Source organism: Lithobates pipiens, unplaced genomic scaffold (genome assembly GCF_037356315.1).
Source record: "Lithobates pipiens isolate NorthernLeopardFrog02 unplaced genomic scaffold, aLitPip1_a1.2 Scaffold_19, whole genome shotgun sequence".
NCBI lineage: Eukaryota > Metazoa > Chordata > Amphibia > Anura > Ranidae > Lithobates > Lithobates pipiens.
The window spans coordinates 403,631,377-403,651,130 of record NW_027507764.1 but is presented as its reverse complement, the minus strand read 5'-3'; the positions used below and the strand labels follow the sequence as shown (position 1 = coordinate 403,651,130).

Here is a 19,754-nt window from a genome sequence, read left to right as displayed (position 1 = left end):
TTGCAACAGTCATAAGCTCAAAATTGTGTGATTGATGAACAAAAAAAACTAAAACTATGTCCCATTTTCATACACAGGAACACCTCATCTGGGAGGAGGTTGTGGCAAGTGGCATCCAAGAGGTCAACCATCGCTCTCCATCTCCTGCCACAACTACAACAGCAGAGCCACAGCCTGGAAGGAAGTGTCTAAGGAAGACAAGAGTGTGATAGCCTGGGTTCAGTCTGGTCTGACAAAAGATGCAGGCTGTTATATGACCACAGCCTGGGGACAAAGATGTCATCTGTTGCTGTTCCTGATCTCTTGGACTTCTGGACCAGACTGTAATCCCTTATATATGGACTCTTCAGGCCACCAATTTTGCCATTAAATTAAGTTGATGTGTGCCCTGGGGTACAAAGGCTTCTCCAGCATTGCCTTCCTATTTTCTTGTCCCCCTAATAAAGGTGTATTTATTTTTCGGAAATACTTACCTATGTGTTTTACTTCAGAAAGCACAGTTTATTTGTGAGTAGGCAGGTACATTTCCTAAATACAATGTGAAATTAACAAGGGACACCAACCAACCACCTCGAGGTTTCAAAATACAATGGTATGATAATAATGGTGTTGTGGAAACTTGACAAACAAAACCCACAAAAAAATTATGGAGATAACCAAAAAAATGGAGATCTTGAATAAAAAAACAACCACAAAATACTTAAAAATATTAAAACCTAAAACTAAAATAATTATTCGGGAGATCCGACAAAAATATTATATTCATTAAATCATGAAAAATAAGAAAGAAAGAAAGAAGTTTGTGAGACGTCTGTGTGAATATGAGCAGCAAAACTGCTTCATTCTTCTAGCATTATAAAGAAAAAGAGAATACACTGCATTAAACAATTTTTAACAGTGTAACGGATGGGACGAATGTGCTTTATCCATTACGAACGCTTGTTTTACCAGACTGAGCGCTTCCGTCACGTAATTTATTCTAAGCATGCGTGTCACTTTGGGCGTCGGATTCTACACACAATCAGAATTTATGCGATCGGATTTTGTTGTCGGAAATTCCAATGGAAAAAGATGGAGCCCACACACGATCGCATTTTATGACAACATGATCCGATTGCACATTTTCCACCGAAAAGTCTGACCGTGGTTATAGGGCATTAGGGGTCTCCTCGGCTTTTGGATAGGGGAGTAAAGCCCCATACACACTATCAGTTTTTCTGCTGAGTTTTTCCTTTGGAGTTACCAAAACCATATAATATGAGGTCAAACCTTTAGGAGTTTCAATTTGTATGCAATCAGACAGGCCCTTGCACTACATGGGTTTTGGTAAACCTGAAGGAAAAACTCAGCAGAAAAACTGATAGTGTGTATGGGGCTTTACAATAGTAATGCCAGTTTGGCTAGAAGGTAGTGTTCAATGCCCAAAGAGATATACATTAGATGGGCTTGACTAATAAATTAAAGTTGAACTCCCGCTAACACTTTTTAGGTGTTACAGCAACAGATTTTTCAATAAAGATTTTACATAAATTAATAAAAGCTGGCCATTGTGGTTACCCTATAACCACAAATTTTGCTGGACATCTTGGCCTCTTAAAGAAAATAAGAGACCTACTGGCTGGATCACCAGGTGAAAATAAAAGGGGGAAAAAAGAAAACAAATACAGCTATCACCATCTAAGAATTGGTAAACTGCAATATCACTTTTTGTTTTTGGGTTTAATACTGTTTTAAAACCACTTGCTGACCGGCCCCTGTACATATACGTCGGCACTTTGAAGATGGCTAACTTGGTAACGGCAGCTGCTGCTGCCACAACCGGGGTATCCATCTCTTCAGGAGTCGGTCGTGTTTACAATAATGGCAGTCTTCGAGCCGGATTTGTGCGGAGCCGTCGGCAGCGTTGGAGGCGATCGGGACCTGTCTGTGACCAGGTATGAAGATGAGTGAGGGGAAGATGGCCCCCACCCATCTCCATACCATTGCAGGATGGAAGCGAGGTCATAACGTCACTTCTGCCCATATATGTTAAAGGGAAATTTTTTCAAATGACAAAATTATTATTATTATTATTATTATTATTATTATTATTTTTTTTTTATTATTATTATTGCATTTTGGTCCAAATATGAGATCTGAGGACTTTTTGACCCCAGATCTCATATTTAAGAGGACCTGTCATGCTTTTTTCTATTACAAGGGATGTTTACATTCTTTGTAATGGGAATAAAAATTACCCAATTTTTTTTTTTTAATAAACAGTGCAAAAATAAAATCAAGTAAAATAAATGAGAAGAAAAAATTATTTTTTAAAGTGCCCTGTCCCGACCAGCTCGCGCCCAGAAGAAAATCCATACGTGAGTAGCGCCCGCATATGAAAACAGTGGTTAAACCACACATGTGAGGTATCACCACAATCGTTGGCGCGAGAGCAATAATTCTAGCCATAGACTTCCTCTTTAACTCAAACATGCAACCTGTAGAATTTTTTTTTAAACGTCGCCTATGGAGATTTTTAAGGGTAAAAGTTTGACGCCATTCCACGAGCGGGCGCAATTTTGAAGCTTGACATGTTGGGTATCAGTTTACTCAGCGTAACATTATCTTTCAAAATATAAAAAAAAATTGGGCTAACTTTACTGTTGTGTTTCACTTTTTTAAATAAAAATAAATTCCCCCCCCCCAAAAAAAAGTGCGCTTGTAAGACCGCTGCGCAAATACGGTGTGACAAAGTATTGCAATGACCACCATTTTATTCTCTAGGGTGTTAGAAAAACAAAAACGGAATTGTGTACACACGATCAGAATTTCCGACAACGGATTCCAGATCTCAAATTTTGTATAATGTTTGGGGGTTCTAAGTAATTTTCTAGCAAAAAAAAAAAATTTTACTTTTAAACACCAAAATCTCAAAACGAGACTAGTCCTTAAGTGGTTAAGGCATATAAATTAAATATTGCTATCCAGTGATAGTAACACATTTCTCTCTTCCCCCTATTTCTGATATGCATACTGTGCACCTTTCTGATAATGGCATCCTATTGAAAACAGACAGATGGTAATTTTGAAGATTTTACTGAGAGATCGCTAAGGAGATTATACTTTTCTGATCTGGAATATTGTCCTTAGGTTACTGAATAATGCCTCAAAATTGAGTGGTATAAGCAATGGCCTCATTCACCCTCATGTAGAATAATAGCCTGGAACTCCTTCTTTACCACAGCACCTGCTACATAGATAAAGGCACACTTTATACATCAGATAATTCTTGTTCTAGGGACATATTAATTTCTTGGAAATTCTCTTTGTGTACCTAATACACGCACAGGGCCTAATTTACTTAAACGAGAAGTGACATTGAAGTGATCCTGGGATTGATTTGTCAAGGTAAAGTGAAGTAGATCAGGGACCACTACAACATCAATTTATGGGGTGAACGTCCGTGCGTTTTTTGTTTAATTCCTCGTAACAAGATTAGATGTTTGAAGTTTACAAAGATAAACCACAATAGTTTACTGAACTTAGACTCACTTTTACACCTTGGTAGACCAGGCCGTTTCAGGTTCGAATTTAACCAAAAATTTGGACTGAAAAAGACCTGAAATGATGAACAGGGATGCACTGGGCTCCTTCTGTGAGCCGGAGCGTACTGCAGTGTGGAACCAGCCTCAAAGGTAAAAGTAACAAACATGTTATACTTGGTGGATTTGCACAGAGCAGCCCAGATCCTCTTCCCGGGTCCCTCTTCGGCGCTCCTGGTCCCTCACTCCTGTTGAATGCCTCCACAGCAAGCAGCTTGCTATGGGGAGGCATCTGAGCCAAGTCACAGTTCACTTTCAGACACAGCTGTGACCTGCCCCTGCCCCCTTTCTCTTCTTATTGGCTGACTGACTTTGGCAGCAGCAGGAGCCAATGCTACTGTCTCGGCCAATGAGGAGGGGAGTCCCAGGCAGCCGAGACATTCCTACAACTTCGCTGGATCTAGTGGGGGCTCAAGTAAATATTAGTGGGGCTGGCAAAATAATGCATTAAGATAAAAAACCACCTGCCTTTACAATCTGTTTAACTACTTGCCTACTGGGCACTTAAAGCTCCCTCCTGCCCAGACCAATTTTCAGCTTTCGGTGCTCTCACATTTTGAATGACAATTACTCAGTCAAGTAACACTGTACCCAAATAATTTTTCGGTCCTTTTTTTCATACAAATAGAGCTTTCATTTGGTGGTATTTGATCACCTCTGGGTTTTTATTTTTTGCGCTATAAATGAAAAAAGACCGAAAATTTTGAAAAAAAACACATTTTCTTTGTGTGATAACATTTTGCAAATTATATATATTTTTTCATGAATTTTGGCCACAATTTATACTGCTACATATCTTTGGTACAAATAACCCAAATTAGTGTACATTATTTGGTCTTTGTGAAAGTTAGTCTACAAGTTGTGGTGCAAATCATAAAAAATTGATCACACCTGATGTACTGGTGGCCTATCTCATTTCTTGCGACCCAAACAAGCCAGGAAATTACAAATCCCCCCCCCCCCAAATGACCCCTTTTTGGAAAGTAGACATTCCAAGGTATTTAGTAAGAGGCATGGTGAGGTTTTTGGTGTTGTAACTTTTTCCCACAATTCTTTGCAAAATAAAGATATTTTTATTTTTAATTATTTTTCCCACAAAATTGTCATTGTAATAGGTTATTTCTCTCACATGGCATGTGCATACCACAAATAATGCCCCAAAATACATTCTGCTACTCCTCCTGAGTATTACGATAACATATGTGTGGGCCTTTTTCACAGCCTGGCCACTTAGAGATGCCCAACATGCAGGGAGCACCGTCACGTTCTAGGAGCATAAGTTACACATCTAACTTGTTGACTACTGTGAGGGGTTAGCTCGGCAGCGGGTGTGTGTGACCCCCTGGATGGGTTCACAACACAAAATCAGGCACAGCAGACAGCGTTGTAATTGGAAAAAACAAAAGGTGCGGTTTATTCATGCTACATGCAGTAAAAAATATAACAGCCAAAACAAAAGAAAAACATGAAAATAAATCCTGGTCAGCTTGACCTCTAATTACACACTTAGTTTCCCTGTCTAACAACTGAGTGCAGCCTTGTGCTGCACCAGTCCCTGTCTCTGTTGTAGAGGTTTGCCACACAGGCGTTAACTCACCGCACAGAACAGGTGTCACACTCCCCAGTCTATACACACAAAACTGGTTCCAGGATGGAGCATCTCCCTAAGCATGCTGTTTTTTTTTGTAGAGGTCTTAATGAGCCCACTTACTTCAGCTTGGCTCATTAACTCTTCCCCTCTAGTTGTACAAGTCTGCATAAAGCCTGAATCTAGGGCACACATATTTCCCATCCTGGATACAACCAGGTGACTTTACCTGCGTGCTGCCACACTACCTATTACACTTTTGAAGGCCCTGGAGCACCAGGACAATGACACGTGGCACTGATGGCATGTGACACTCATGATAGATGGCACTGATACGTGGCACTGATGACAGATGGCACTGGGGACACATGGCACTGACAGGTGGCACTGATGGGTGGCACTGAGGACAGGTGGGCATGTGTGTGTTTTACTGTGTGTGTTCTTGCTTTTCCATGACGCTGCAGCTGTAGCCGTTCATCTCTTCCTCCTCACACGCTGTCTGTGTGCTAAATGGCCGCTGTGATTGGCCATTTAGCATGACCTGTGATTGGCTGTGTGCAAGGGACACGGCCAACACAGAACTTCCCTGATGCGCATCCACGGCGGCGCGCAGAGGGGAAGTAAACAGGAGGACATCCAGGGACGCCCTCCCGGCAGTTAGCGTCCGCACTGTAGCTGTCTTTTGGCTATAGCGTGGGCGCGAAGTGGTTAAAGGGTAACTCCACGTTCAGTGTGAGGGATAAAAAAATATTTACAATTGCGACAAGTCATATTGTATTTGAATGTTATTAAAAATTACCTTTTCACTTTCAACCTGCAGCATTGTAACTTTCTGTAAATGCAATGCACTATGACTACCTGGAGGTGTTCTGTACACAGAAAATGTGTACAGAACGTTTCCCAGAAACATAATTTCCTGCTTGTGTGATTGGCTCACTGATTTTCCCAGAAGTCTGCACTAAGATACAAGTCAGTTTTCAAGCGCCCCCCTGCAACAAAAATTGTATTTTTGGTGAGTTACTCCCAATAGGAAATCACGTCTAAAGCCGCGTACACACGGTTGGATTTTCCGACAGAAAATGTTCGATGAGAGCTTTTTGATGGAAATTCTGACCGTGCGCAGGCTTAATCAGAATTTCCAACACACAAGATTTGAGATCTGGATCAAATTTTCTGACAACAAAATCCGTTGTTGGAAATTCTGATCGTGTGTACACTATTCCGAAGCACAAAGTTCTATGCATGCTCGGAATCAAGCAGAAGAGCAGCACTGGCTATTGAACTTCAATTTTCTTGGCTCGTCGTACGTCACCGCCTTCTTAACGTTCGGAATTTCCGACAACATTGTGTGACCGTGTGTATGCAAGACAAGTTTGAGCCAACATCAGTCTGAAAAAATCCCATGTCCGATCGTGTGTACACGGCATTAAGGAATGCAGGCCCTGCAGTTATCCTCATTTGGAGCCCTGTAGGTTCAGCAGCTCATTGATAATTCTAAAATCACTCCCATTAAATTCAGTTTCCACATGGACACAGACAAACACACAGTGCTGCCCCTTGTGAATGATGTTCTTCTGCATCTTTTTATCTTTCCTCTTCTCCACATTTTTTTTTTTCCTTCTTCCTCTCTGCTCCCTTTGCCTCCCATTTTCCATTCTGCTGTTTTTGATGTACATTTGCTCCACTCTTCTTGCTCGTCCATGATCCAGTCCCGTTGGCGCATTCTTTCACGTAGGTCCTCTCACCTCTACTGTTCATCTTATATTTCCTGTTCTGCTCTTCAGATCTCCCAGCTGTCACTAATATACTTTTACATAACAAAACACCTCCATCTTCTGACCATCAGACCTATGTCTTTCACATCTTCCAGTTTCTTCTGCAAGCTCCCTTTTAAGATATCTACTATGTCTAGGGTTGCCACCTCATCCCTTTTAAACCCGAATACTTTTGAATTACACAGGTTCTGAGGCTAATTTAATGTAGATAAGGCACCAAGTGATTTTAATTACTACCTTAACCAGCCACAGAACCTGTGTAATTAATGTGTGTTTGGTTTTAAAGGGATGAGGTGGCAACCCTAACTATGTCTGCCTTCCACTTACCCTCTGTCATCCATGTGAGATCCTAATGCATTCTCTGCCTTTTCACTTTACCACTAGCTCCTGTCCCTCTTCCCTCACCACCATCATAGTCATCACCGACTCGCATTTCTCCATAATTATCAAGTCTTATCCCCCACTCTCCACCACCGGCTTCCAACCTGGATCTTTCATATTGGACCATAAGCATGTGTGCAAATCTGCTAATCGGTAAACCTGATTTCCTTTTACTATAGGAGTCATCAGGCCATTCATTAAAAGTTATATGGGGCGGGGGACGCAAAAGGAGCTTGGCCAGCACAGATAATAATTAGGCCCTCCTAGAAAAGAAGAGTTAAGGATAAAGGAGGGGTCTGTACTAGCGTATTGACGCTTCCTGAAGTAGTCAAATTTGTTCAGTGACGCATTGAAAATAAAAATAAAAAGTCGATAAGCATTTAAAATACTTGATTCCCCCCACCCCCCACCTCCTACCTCCTATCTCCTCCCCAACAGCCGAGCAAGAGATTAAAATCCTCAACCCAACCTCACCTTCTTGCTGTTTACTCCTGATTGAGCTACAGAACTAGTCTAATCCAAAATCGGCACACTTCTCCTGATTACTTCTGGAATACCAAAGAACATTTTCCACATACCTTCTGTTTACAGTCTTTGGCATGAAACAAGATTTAAGACTTTTCATCCTCCATGTGATTTACTTAATTAGTTTGTATCCATTAAAGTGACTCCATGAAGAAGATTATGGGATTAAAATTAAACCTGGAATGAGATGTAGTGTGGATTATCTAATTCCATTGCAATTGCATTAAAAGGCTACTCTGTTATTTTCTAAAGAAAACAAAGGGGAAGACTGGAAACCTATATTTAGCAATGCAAGAAAAATGTAGCATTTTCATTTATTTTTAGCACCAAACTTGTGTTTTTCTGCACATTTGACTGGAGCTCATTGCTGACAAATAAGTGGTGTAGATCTATTGTGCATGAAGATGCTACTTCTTGTAGCTTCTCTTTATAGCTTTTATTAATGGTGTGTTTGTTAGTATGATTCATACATTTCTTTATGTTTAAAAAATGCTTTTTCTTTTTAAATTGTAGATCAGTTACAATTGCAAGTGCTTCAATTACACGAAAAGTCTTGTTCCCACCTATTCTTCCTCCACAACGACCCTTTCGGGTGTCTAACAGTAATAGGAGCAGACGGAATGGCATTGTAGCAAGTACATTAAAGGAACTCATCGAAAAGGTGTGCGTTTAGTGTGCTCTTTTCCAAAATGGTTGATTTTGCCATTTGCAAATAATAGAGGTTTAAATGAATGTTGAAGTTTTGCAGCTGTTACCGTTCATCACAGTTCGTCTTATGCAAGAAATCCTTTTTTTTTTTTTAATGATTTTTATTTATGTTCATGTCATATAATTTATATGATATGACACCATGTATTTGATGTATTATTTGATATACATTATTTCTTTGTTTCTTTTTTCACTTTTTCAGTTGTGTCAGTTCATTTGTTAAAAATTGTGAATAAAATACTAAAGCGCTGCTATATATGTAAAATGTAAAAAAAACAGGGAACAGCTGCACCATTGGTCTTAAAACTTTTATTAAAATAGTAAATTAAGAGAATGGTGCGCTTATTTCATCATACATCATATCATCAAAAAACATAATTGCACAATGTCCCCTAAATCAATACATTAAAATATATAACAAACCGTATGTCTAAATTCCTCTATAGTAAATTAATAGTAACTTCTTAAAGTGGTTGTAAACCCACTTTAAAAAAAAAAAAAAAATTAACACCTGTAAGACAAAGGCATAATGAGCTTGTATGCAGAGCATACTAGCTCATTATGTAATAATCACCTGAGATCGAAGCTGCGGTGCCCATACACAGAACCGGCGACGACATCACTCCCAGGGGGGGGGGGGGCACTTCCAGGTATTGCAGCTCCGGCCAATCACAGTGGCGAAGCCACGATACCTGGAGGTAACCCCCAGGAGTGATGTCGTCACTCCCACGCATGCACGCAGTAATGGCACACTCACTAAAGCAATGGCACATACATGGCATTGCTTCAGTTTGTGTCAGTGCGCATGTGCCAATGACATATGCACATGCAAATACAGGGGATATCTCCTAAACTGTGCATATCTGTGTGGATATCTGCTCTTGCAAGTTTCATACCACTCAAATTAAAAAACCCTTCCCCCACTGGTGTTTTTTTTTTCTTTAAATCCTGCTCTACATCCCCTCTTGGACTTATTCTTCTGTCCACTGGCCATTCTTGTCTTGGGTGTGTTCTCTCCCATCTCCCTGATCTAAAAAGTGATATGGGGTTCCCTCTTCGTATTGATGCCTGAGGGGTTCATACCTGTTGTAAGTCGGTATAGGGCTTCTTCTTGGATCCTTATACTGATTGTGACTCCCTTGTTGATTGTATTGATAATCTCTCTGTTCTCTAGGTCCCCGATTTTGTAATATTCTTGATTACCTTGATTTTTATAATTATATTGTGGATTCCTTGGTCTATTTATTATTTCTATTATGCCAATTTGGATTACCATTATTTCATTATCTTGGTGATTTAAACCAAGGTTTGAGATTGTCTCTATTCTGCCACCATGGTTGAGGTGTACAGGGTCCTGAATATTGCTGTTCACTAGGGCATTGTCTTGGAGGTTCTGGTGCCATATATTTGGTTCTCTGATGGGGGGGGGGGGGATACATACCTCCCTCTCAGGTGTAGTAGTTATGGATGCTAGGTTTCCTGATCTCAGATTCAACTGCCATTTTAAAAACTTGATTTCATTTTTAATCATTGGAGTCGCAAGCATATTTTTTTTTCTTTTTCCTCTGTTTCACCACCTATCTTTCCGTTCTGTCAGCCAATGTCTAGTTTTTCTGGCTAACAAAGGGCATTATGTTAACCACTTCAGCTCCAGAAGGTTTTACCCCCTTCCTGACAGGACATTTTTTGCTATACTACACTGCGTTGTAGACATGGGTGCCGTCAATAAATTAGTTTTGTTCTGTTCCGTTTCGATTCGTAATAAAATTAATTCGTACTTCTTATTTCGTGTCTGAAATTCCGTTCTGTTTCGTACGAAATACGAATTGTCGTTAGGTTCGTTTACGATGAATTTAAAGGCAAAAACATTGCTCATTATGCTTATTATGACTTGCAAAAGACTTCTGTAATAGAAGTCAATGTAAGTTGCCTGAAGACATCAGTGAAGGACTTTCCTCCTCTCTGGGGCAGGCTGCCAAGAAAAGATCAAAGTGATACAATGTTTCTTCTTCAATGGGCTGAACTCCCTGTGTAGAAGTTCTCTGTTTAACCATTTAAAGACTAAATCTTTTCTGACACTTGTTGCTTACAAATAAAAATCCAGTATTTTCTGCTAGAAAATCACTCAGAAGCCCCAAAAATTCTATATATTTTTTTAGCAGAGACCCTAGGCAATAAAATAGCGGTTGTTGCAATATTTTATGTGACGCGGTATTTGCGCAGAGGTCTTTCAAACGCAAGTTAGCCCTTTTTTTCCCGGTCGACCTCTAGAGAGCACTGACATTAGCAGCGTGACATACAACAATGACACCTGCACCGTGATAGAGTGATCTGACACCAGCACCGTGACAGAGAGCACTTACATCAGCAGCGTGACATACAGCAATGACACCTGCACCGTGATAGAATGCACTGACATCAGCAGCGTGACATACAGCAATGACACCAGCACCGTGATATACAGCACTGAAACCTGCACCGTAAGCAGCCCCAGGAGGAAGTCAGCATAGCACAGGGATGGTGGGAGCCCCTCATAATAAGCAGCCCCAGGAGGAAGTCAGCACAGCACAGGGATGGTGGGAGCCCCTCATAATGAGCATGATCACGGTGCAGGTGTCTGTGCTCTATATCACGGTGCTGGTGATCATCTCCTGCACCCTCTTCTTTGCCTACCCTCACCTTCCCTCGCCTCCATTGTCTCAAGATTCCTGAATTTTCAGAATTTCACATAAAAAATTATAAGCATAATGACTGAGTCGTAGTCGATTCGACGACAACTGATCCGAAATTCGTAAACAAAAGTTTGTTTTCCGTACAGAATTCGGACGCACGGCAATTCGTATTTCGGATCATCTCGAACGTACGAATTTTGGGAAATTCATACGAAACGAATCGCACATGTCTACTGCGTTGCTTTAACTGGCAGTTTTGACGGCTGGGCAACACTGTACCCAAATAAAATTGATGCCCTTTTTTTCCTCCACAAATAGAGCTTTCTTTTGGTGGTTTTTGATCACCTCTTTGGTTTTTTATTTTTTGCGCTATAAATAAAAAAGAACTGTTTAGTAGACAGCCCCTCAGTCAGCTCTCCTTAGCGTCAGCATCCAGGCTCTCAAGTTGCCCTCCTGAGGCCTCACGAACGGCATGCACATGGCAGCACTGCCCTGGAGAGCAGCAAGCCTTCCTGGCGGGACTAATCCTCTCCAGGAAAAGACCCAGAGCCCAGCGTGCTCAGAGAATATATACAGTCTCCCAGCATGCCGTCAGGGCCCTGCTCCCTGGGATTGGCCAGGGCTGTATAAATATTCATACTCCCATCTGCATAGCTCCATGCTTCTGATCCAGAAAGTTCTCTGATCTTTTCTAGACAGTGCAGGGCAATAACAGACTAGCAGCAAGTGAGAACACTGAGTAGACTTTACACAGAAATTGCAGCCACAATGATTACAGTTTGACAGCCTAAATATACCCATCAAAACACAGCTCCACAAAACAGTGAGTCAAAACAAAATCTATCCAATTCTACCTAGGAGAATGCTACATATAAAAATGCAGCTTTCTGTACAATGATGTCTGGAATAACCTACAGCATTTCATTTTTTTTTTCATAGAGTAGAGGTAGGGTTAAACCTGCTGTCAGGTGGGCCTCTTTGGAAGATTTCCCCTCTATTGTGTGTGGACTCAAAACTTTGTATTTGCCGTATCCTCACTTTTGTTCCTGGTGACAATGGGGATCAGGACAATTCGAGAGAGGTGACTCTCCTACTGGATACACAGACACAGTTTTAACCATAGTTAAACTTTCACCGGAGACAATTTTTTTCAGATAAACGTATTTTTCTCTAAATAGAGACACTGGGATTGGGAATAGTCTTCCAGCTTCTGGGGCTTGAATCTGCGGGTCATGTTTCTATACCATTTTGGAAATGCTAATGTACAGCGCCTCTATTTAAGCTTTTGTAGTCCAACCTAATGTATTATATATTGTGTGTATGCATGTATATATATATATATATTGTGACAGAGCGAGGCTCTGTCCCTATGAAATTGGAGGAAAACGAGACGCAGACACAGAGTTTGCATATCTCCAGCCCTGTGTCTGGGTCTTGATGTTAACGAGCAGGGTGTGTGCCCAGCTGCACATAGGCCATATAAATGAAGGGCTGTTGGTGGAAGGATGGGGGAGTGTGAGCAGCTTGCTGCTGGTTGAAGAGTGGTTTGCCCTGTGGGAGACTGTAGTCCATGTAAGGGACTGGGAAAGGCTGACAACCTTGAGAGTCAGGAAGACTAAGGAAGCCGGTGAGTCCAGGGGGCTGGAAAGAGTTGATAAATCTGTTGGGAGCAAGCAGAGGAACTGTTGACAATTGAGAGCCAGGTGGCTTGGTATGTTCATTTGTGTGCTGAATGAATTTAAACCCCTGCGTGGGATTACTGGATGAACTAAATATTTTGTTTTCTTATAATAAACGTGGGCTACCAGGCCCTTAACCATAAAACGCCTGCCTGATGTAGACTAAAACGTGCATCTACCAATTGAGCTTAATCACCCCAATATCACAAGTGGTGCTCGAATGCGGGCATGTAGATGGTGGAATCCGGGTCCTTGCTCCATGGTGAGTCGCATCAGGAACTACTGCTAGCTGTGTGTGGCAGCCAGGCGAACAGCATTGCGTATACGTTTATTTGATGGACTGTGTTGCATGCGGGTTGTGTACCTGTGAAGGAAGAATCAAACATCAGATTTTTTTTTTTTCTTTCTCTGCTGAGAACTGTTACAAGCTGCTGTGTGCATGTGATTGCAAGGATGGGACGGTCAAAGCAAAAAAAGGAAGCAATCCTTGCTAAAGCCAGGGAGCGGCTATTGTGGCTAGAGGGTATTTCACCACATACCCCAGCCACACCAGAGAATTTGTCTGAGTCTGACATCGCTGTGATCTGGGGTAAATTGATCATGTCACCCCGAGTTAAAGGAGAAGTGAAAGAGGATGTTGTTCCTGGCAGCCTGAGCCCAAAGGTGCCACAGCATGACGCAAGGAAGCCTCTGCGCTGCATTAGTTGTAGTGAGTGGGGACATGCTGTTGCCCATTGCCCCTTGTCACAGGAATGTTTGTGGAATAACCAAGCTGGATGGGAGGTTGATGAATTCTGGAGCTCATCTGCTAATGATTGTGATCAGCTGTGTCCTCAGAAGTGGTATCCAATGGCAACGAGTGAGAGCCAGTCATGGAGGAGATGCCAAGAAGTGAGCTCAGCATGGCCTGAGAAGATGTCTCCACCTTGTAGGACCAGTAAAAAGGGGCCAGTGACATGTGAGACAGCGAATGAATGGTTCAAGCGGAATCGCAAAGAGTCGGGTGCACTGCAAGGGGCTGAGATCTTGGCCTCTGACTATGTGCAACCCATGCTGCCTACAGAGGAGGTGGGAGACTTCCTTGTAAGATTTGAAAAAGTTGCTGTAAAGAGAAAATGGCCTAGGGACCGGTGGCCAAAACTGCTGCAAACCTTATTGCGGATAGAGTTCCGGTCGGTTTACCATTTGATGGATGGGGACCAGGATGACTATCGCAAGTTTAAAGAGGAAATCCTTCTTAGAGGAGAGTTCCATCGGATCATGGGCCGCCAGCAATGCTCCAGGATGGGAGAAGTGTCGCCGGAAGTCCTAGGAATTGGAAATCCAGAGAAACGTAAGGTTTTCTGTCATGGCCACTTAGGCAAAGGGGTCAGTCCAGAAAGGAGAGTATATCAGCCTGAATCCTGCATGAGGTATAGCCAACCAGCTTTGGAGCGCAAGTCTGCAGTTACCCCTAGCAACAAGGATCTTGTGTTACCTACAGGGGGCGTCAGTGGGTCCAGAAAGGCTGCAGTTTTGCTCCATGGCCACATGGGGGAGTCAGCCTGTGGAGACACCACACCAGTGAGACAACGCACTCAAGTGAAGGCTATGACACCAGCTGCAGGAACTGGTAAGACTGTTTCAGTTTATGATGCTGAATCCAGTGAAGTGGGAGTATGTCCAGTGGGGAGATCCGCAGTACAAATGGACATAGACTTTCTGCATTGTGCTACCCAGAGCAGTGGGGAGGCGCAGCGTAAAGCCCAACTAGACGCAGGGCTAAAGACTGAAAAGGACATGGGGACTCTGCATATGCCTGCTATGATCCAGCAGATGGCTGGGAAAATTGAGCTAGGGGTGACCAAAACAGTGCTGGTACCATGTTCCCTAGTGACAGCTGCTGCAGGGTTGCCCAGGGAAACTTCCAAGGAGCTTGCAGTGTTGGAGCAGAGAGTTTCCCAGGTCAGCTATGGAGCTGCCCAAATAGGCAAAAGTGCCCCTTTACAGAGAGCAGGTGCTGTGAAGAGTCGCTCAGAGGTTATGGTGGCTCATAAACAAACCACAACTGCTATGCCAGACAGGGGGATCGCAGAGCCGTCGGTGGTTGAGGGCGCCTTGGTCCTTGCAAAGGTTGCTGCCCTCCCCTCTGAAGAAACAGTTCAGGGCACTGGCATCGCAGATGTGTTGTCCACAGCCCCACAGCTAAATGATATTGAGTATCAAAGTGATAGTGTGACTTGTAATGACCTGCAGAGGCTCACCAACACTGGTGCAGAAGGGATAAGTGTGAGACATGTGTCTGACAGCTCTCCAGGGGAACAACAGGCCGTGATGATGGGTACCTCCAAGGAGGATGAGGTCTCTTCAAATGTCTCACCCTCTCAACCTGCAGTCGCTGAGCCCCTCCATGTCTTGGACAGGGTAAAAGACCCTAGAAAGTTCTGTTGTTTAGACATGGGATGTTTAGAGATGACAGAAACCTTACTGGAAATGCTAGAGTTGGTAAAAATGAACTCGCTGTATACTTGGGTATCTCCACCGCAGTTGGACCAGGTGGTGCTGCGTAGCACCAATGGGTGGAGCCAAGTGGTACAGGCAGTGCTGGGAAACCTTGACCAACAGTGGAATTGGTGGGACCAATGGTTACCCATTTGGCACAGGATCTCCAGATTCTCTGTGAGCGTACTTCTAGTTATTGATTGGTATGGAAGGCACACGAGAGAACTGCTTGAGATATCAGAGGTCTCTCCGTCTGATGTGATGACTAGAAACATCTTGGCTGGTGTGGTCCGAGGTACGGCGGAGCAGTGGTCAGTAGAGGGCGCAGATACTGCCTTACCCGCTAGGCCTCATGAGAAGGAAGGGCCCAGAATGGACTCAGCAGTAGCAGAGATGCTTTCTGTCACTGGCCCAGAGGTACAAGTTAAGGTGCTCGGAGACACTGTGGAAGAAAGTGTTAATATTGGTTGCCATAACAATGTAAGGTGTACACCTGGAAAAAATGGTTTATGCTTAGGTCAGGGTAGTTTGTTAGAACAGGTACCCATGGAGTGTTGGACAACGGGTGAGGTGGAGCTGTGCTATGGTCCCGTCGGATGTAGTCCCTCCTCAGGTCTTCTTCTAACAAACACTGAGTTGGAAAGCACTGATGATATGGAAAGCTGTGATCTGTTAAGAGTTCGTTCTGTAAACAATGATTTGGTTGCAGTGGGTACCAAGAGAAACTGTTTTAAACCTGAAATACCGATGGTGAAGGGTAAAATGGGTATTTGTAAGGTGAAAGGAGGGCTCAAGGAAGGCAGAGTTCCCCCAAGAAAAGTGAATAAGCCCAGGGACCCCAAAAGAAGAGGAAGGCTGAGTATAGGAAAATATAGGAACCTGTTAAGATCCAGGGGGGAATGTTCCTGGAAGCGCACCCGGAAAAAGGGTTGGGCCTACGTGGTTGACAGCCAGCACAGAGGTGTCCCAACCATCATGATGGGTGCTGGTGTTCCTCCCTCCGGATCGAAACAAAGGGGGGGGGATATGTGACAGAGCGAGGCTCTGTCCCTATGAAATTGGAGGAAAACGAGACGCAGACACAGAGTTTGCATATCTCCAGCCCTGTGTCTGGGTCTTGATGTTAACGAGCAGGGTGTGTGCCCAGCTGCACATAGGCCATATAAATGAAGGGCTGTTGGTGGAAGGATGGGGGAGTGTGAGCAGCTTGCTGCTGGTTGAAGAGTGGTTTGCCCTGTGGGAGACTGTAGTCCATGTAAGGGACTGGGAAAGGCTGACAACCTTGAGAGTCAGGAAGACTAGGAAGCCGGTGAGTCCAGGGGGCTGGAAAGAGTTGATAAATCTGTTGGGAGCAAGCAGAGGAACTGTTGACAATTGAGAGCCAGGTGGCTTGGTATGTCCATTTGTGTGCTGAATGAATTTAAACCCCTGCGTGGGATTACTGGATGAACTAAATATTTTGTTTTCTTATAATAAACGTGGGCTACCAGGCCCTTAACCATAAAACGCCTGCCTGATGTAGACTAAAACGTGCATCTACCAATTGAGCTTAATCACCCCAATATCACAATATATATATATATATATATATATATATATATATGTGTGTGTGTGTGTATATATGTATAATATATATATAAAATATTATTATTTTATTTTTTTATTCCTTTATTTTTTTTTTTTTTTTAAATCTTGCAAATATTTAAAAAAATATATTTCTTCTCAACACAATGTTTAGGTAATGTGCATATCCCCAAATATTTAGCCCAAGTTATAACCAATAAAGACTGCTGAGTAAAATATCAGCAAAGCGTGATTATATTAATAGTGTTTTTTTTTGTAACTTGGAGGAATGTAAAAGCTCAAAGTTAACATTTTGCCTTTTACTTTATTCACCTTTTCAATGCGACATGCAATGCACAAAGGAAAAAAACAATTTGTTTAAATTCTAGGAGGAACATTAAGATAAACCATGTTGGCTTTAGGGAGGACACGGATTGGCATAAAGACTTCTTTTCCACAGGTGTGCAAACATTAAAAATCTGGATAACATTGTGTTCACTTATGTGGGAGATTTATTTTTATTTTTTTCTTGTTCTCGAAGGCTGGCTATGCATTATACAATTTTATTGTACAACTTTCCTTTTAGATTTACCAAACCATATAATATGAGGTCAAACCTAAACATTTTCTATTTGTATGTAATCAGGCAAGTCCTTGAACTACACAGTTGAAGGTAAATCTAATGCCGCATACACACGAGCGGACTGTATGGCGTACTTAGTTCATCATACAATCCGACGGACAGTCCGTCGTACTTTCGACTGAACGGACTTGACCACACACGGATGCACAAACAGTCCGTCGAAAGCTTGCGCGATGACGTGTACAGCACGTACGACGGGACTAGAAATAGGAAGTCCAAGACACAGCAAAGCACCCTTCCGCCGTGTAAATCCTTTCTGGGCATGCGCCATTCTTAGTCCGTCGAACTAGCATACTGACGAGCGGATTGTCCGCTGAAACCAAAGTACGACGGACAGAATCTCGAAAAATCCGAAATTCTTAGTACGCCGGACTGCACGCTGAAAAAGTCTGCTGAAGCCCACACACGAGCGGATTGTCCGCTGAAATGTGTTTAGACGGACTAAGTACGCCATACAGTCCGCTCGTGTGTACGCGGCATAAATAAAATTGTATGGTATATGGCCAGCTTAACACTTTTTTTTTGTTGTTTTGTTTATTTCTTATTTATTTTTTTTCATTATGGGGGGGGCTAGAGAAAAGTCGGTGAACACATGATCTACACTCACATGCCCCCCTTCCCCATGCATCTGTGCAGCAGCAGGTCATAGCTAATATTGGGCTAATATTGATCTATAGATTAATACAGGAGTGATTTGCTGCTATAGCTAGAGGCAGGTCACAATCAAACCAGCAATTGGGACCTGGTAGCGGCAGCTAAATGTGGCCACATTCACTATAATGACAGGTCATTGGCAGCCGCAGCTATTTGCTTCTGTCTGCACAGCCAGCCATTACCTGTGGCGATCACTGCTAGACACAATTTGTGTGGGGCCAGCAGCAATCGCCGCGGGTAATCGCTGGCCCTTTTTCCACTCTCTTAAAGTGGAAGTAAACCCTTCTATCGTTTTCAGTCAAGGAAGCTGCCATCTTGGCCTCTAATGATTCTTCAACTGCCATCATGCTGCACATGTGATCAGTTATGAAACCAGCCATTGGATGGTTTGAAAGTTTGGTTGAGAGCACAACCAATGTGAAAGTTAGCATTTCCGGCATGCCGGGAATGTAAGTGTTTTTTGAAACTGGGTTTATTCCCGCTTTAACACACACATGAATGAATGAATGACTTGTATAGCACTATGGGTTTCTATCCTACATCCAAACTTTGAGATGGGAATAAGGGAACCCTTTAGCAAAAAGTGTGTAGGCAAGGCACACCCCTACCACCATCTTAGTTATGTGGACCATTAAGAATTATTGAAGTAGTATGGCCAAGCTCTTTTAAAGCACTTTTTTTTGTAATCGGCTGATAGCGGGTTGAAGAGGGTTGTTGGCTGATGTCACAGGGCCACTCAGGGATTCTGACAATACTGGCTGGCACATTCTCTCAGTGCACTGCTGAGAGGCTGAGCCAGCCACTCCCATCCCCTCTACAGCCCCACACTACAGTGAGCACTGGAGGGACAGAGCACATAGCGGACCTGAGAACAGATCCTAGGAAATATGAGGAAGGCTACCAAATGGGGGTCATGTGATTAAAAATTGCCCACTTACAACAAATAAAACCTAGTGTACAACAAAACAACCCAGACGTGCAAATTAAAGTCACAGAAGGCATGTCCATTTTATTTTTTAGAGGCTGGCGCACATTCACTTTGCAAGAGTCAATACATTCTATATAAAATATATATCCACACATATATTTATTAATATTATAATATTTTATAATTTTTTTGACCTGACAGTTTTTTCTTTCGTGTTTTTTTTTTTTCCCCTCTTTGTTACAGGCCATTAATACATTATTCATAACTGCTGGCGTGGTGACACTTGTATTGGAGGAAGATGGTACTGTTGTTGACACGGAGGAGTTCTTCCAGTCTCTGGAGGATAACACAAACTTTCTACTCCTTGAAGGAGGTCAGAAGTGGACACAGGTGTGTTTTCAGTCTTTAGGAGTTGGTTAGTCAGCGGTGTGCCATCTGATCTCATGTGGTGATGGTATATTGTGTGTCCATAAATTTTCCTTGGTATCTGTTCATTTGGTCACCAGCATCTTATTCACCAAAGCCGTGCAATGAGCAATCGGACATGAGATGCAACTTACTAAGCTATAACAGGTT

At 42.6% G+C, this 19,754-nt stretch overlaps 1 protein-coding gene across 2 annotated transcripts in view; it reads left to right on the top strand.

The window, feature by feature from the left end:
* The window catches only part of CIDEA (cell death inducing DFFA like effector a), a 62,178-nt gene that overhangs the window by 11,270 nt on the left and 31,154 nt on the right, over positions 1-19,754 (top strand). Inside the window, exons 2-3 of one of the 2 annotated variants that reach the window (XM_077492423.1) lie at positions 8,364-8,511; positions 19,422-19,568. In XM_077492423.1, the coding sequence (XP_077348549.1) occupies positions 8,364-8,511; positions 19,422-19,568 (295 nt within the window). Of the gene's footprint in view, positions 1-77; positions 467-8,363; positions 8,512-19,421; positions 19,569-19,754 lie in introns of those variants that run through there. The other variant, XR_013277642.1, reaches the window with a different exon arrangement.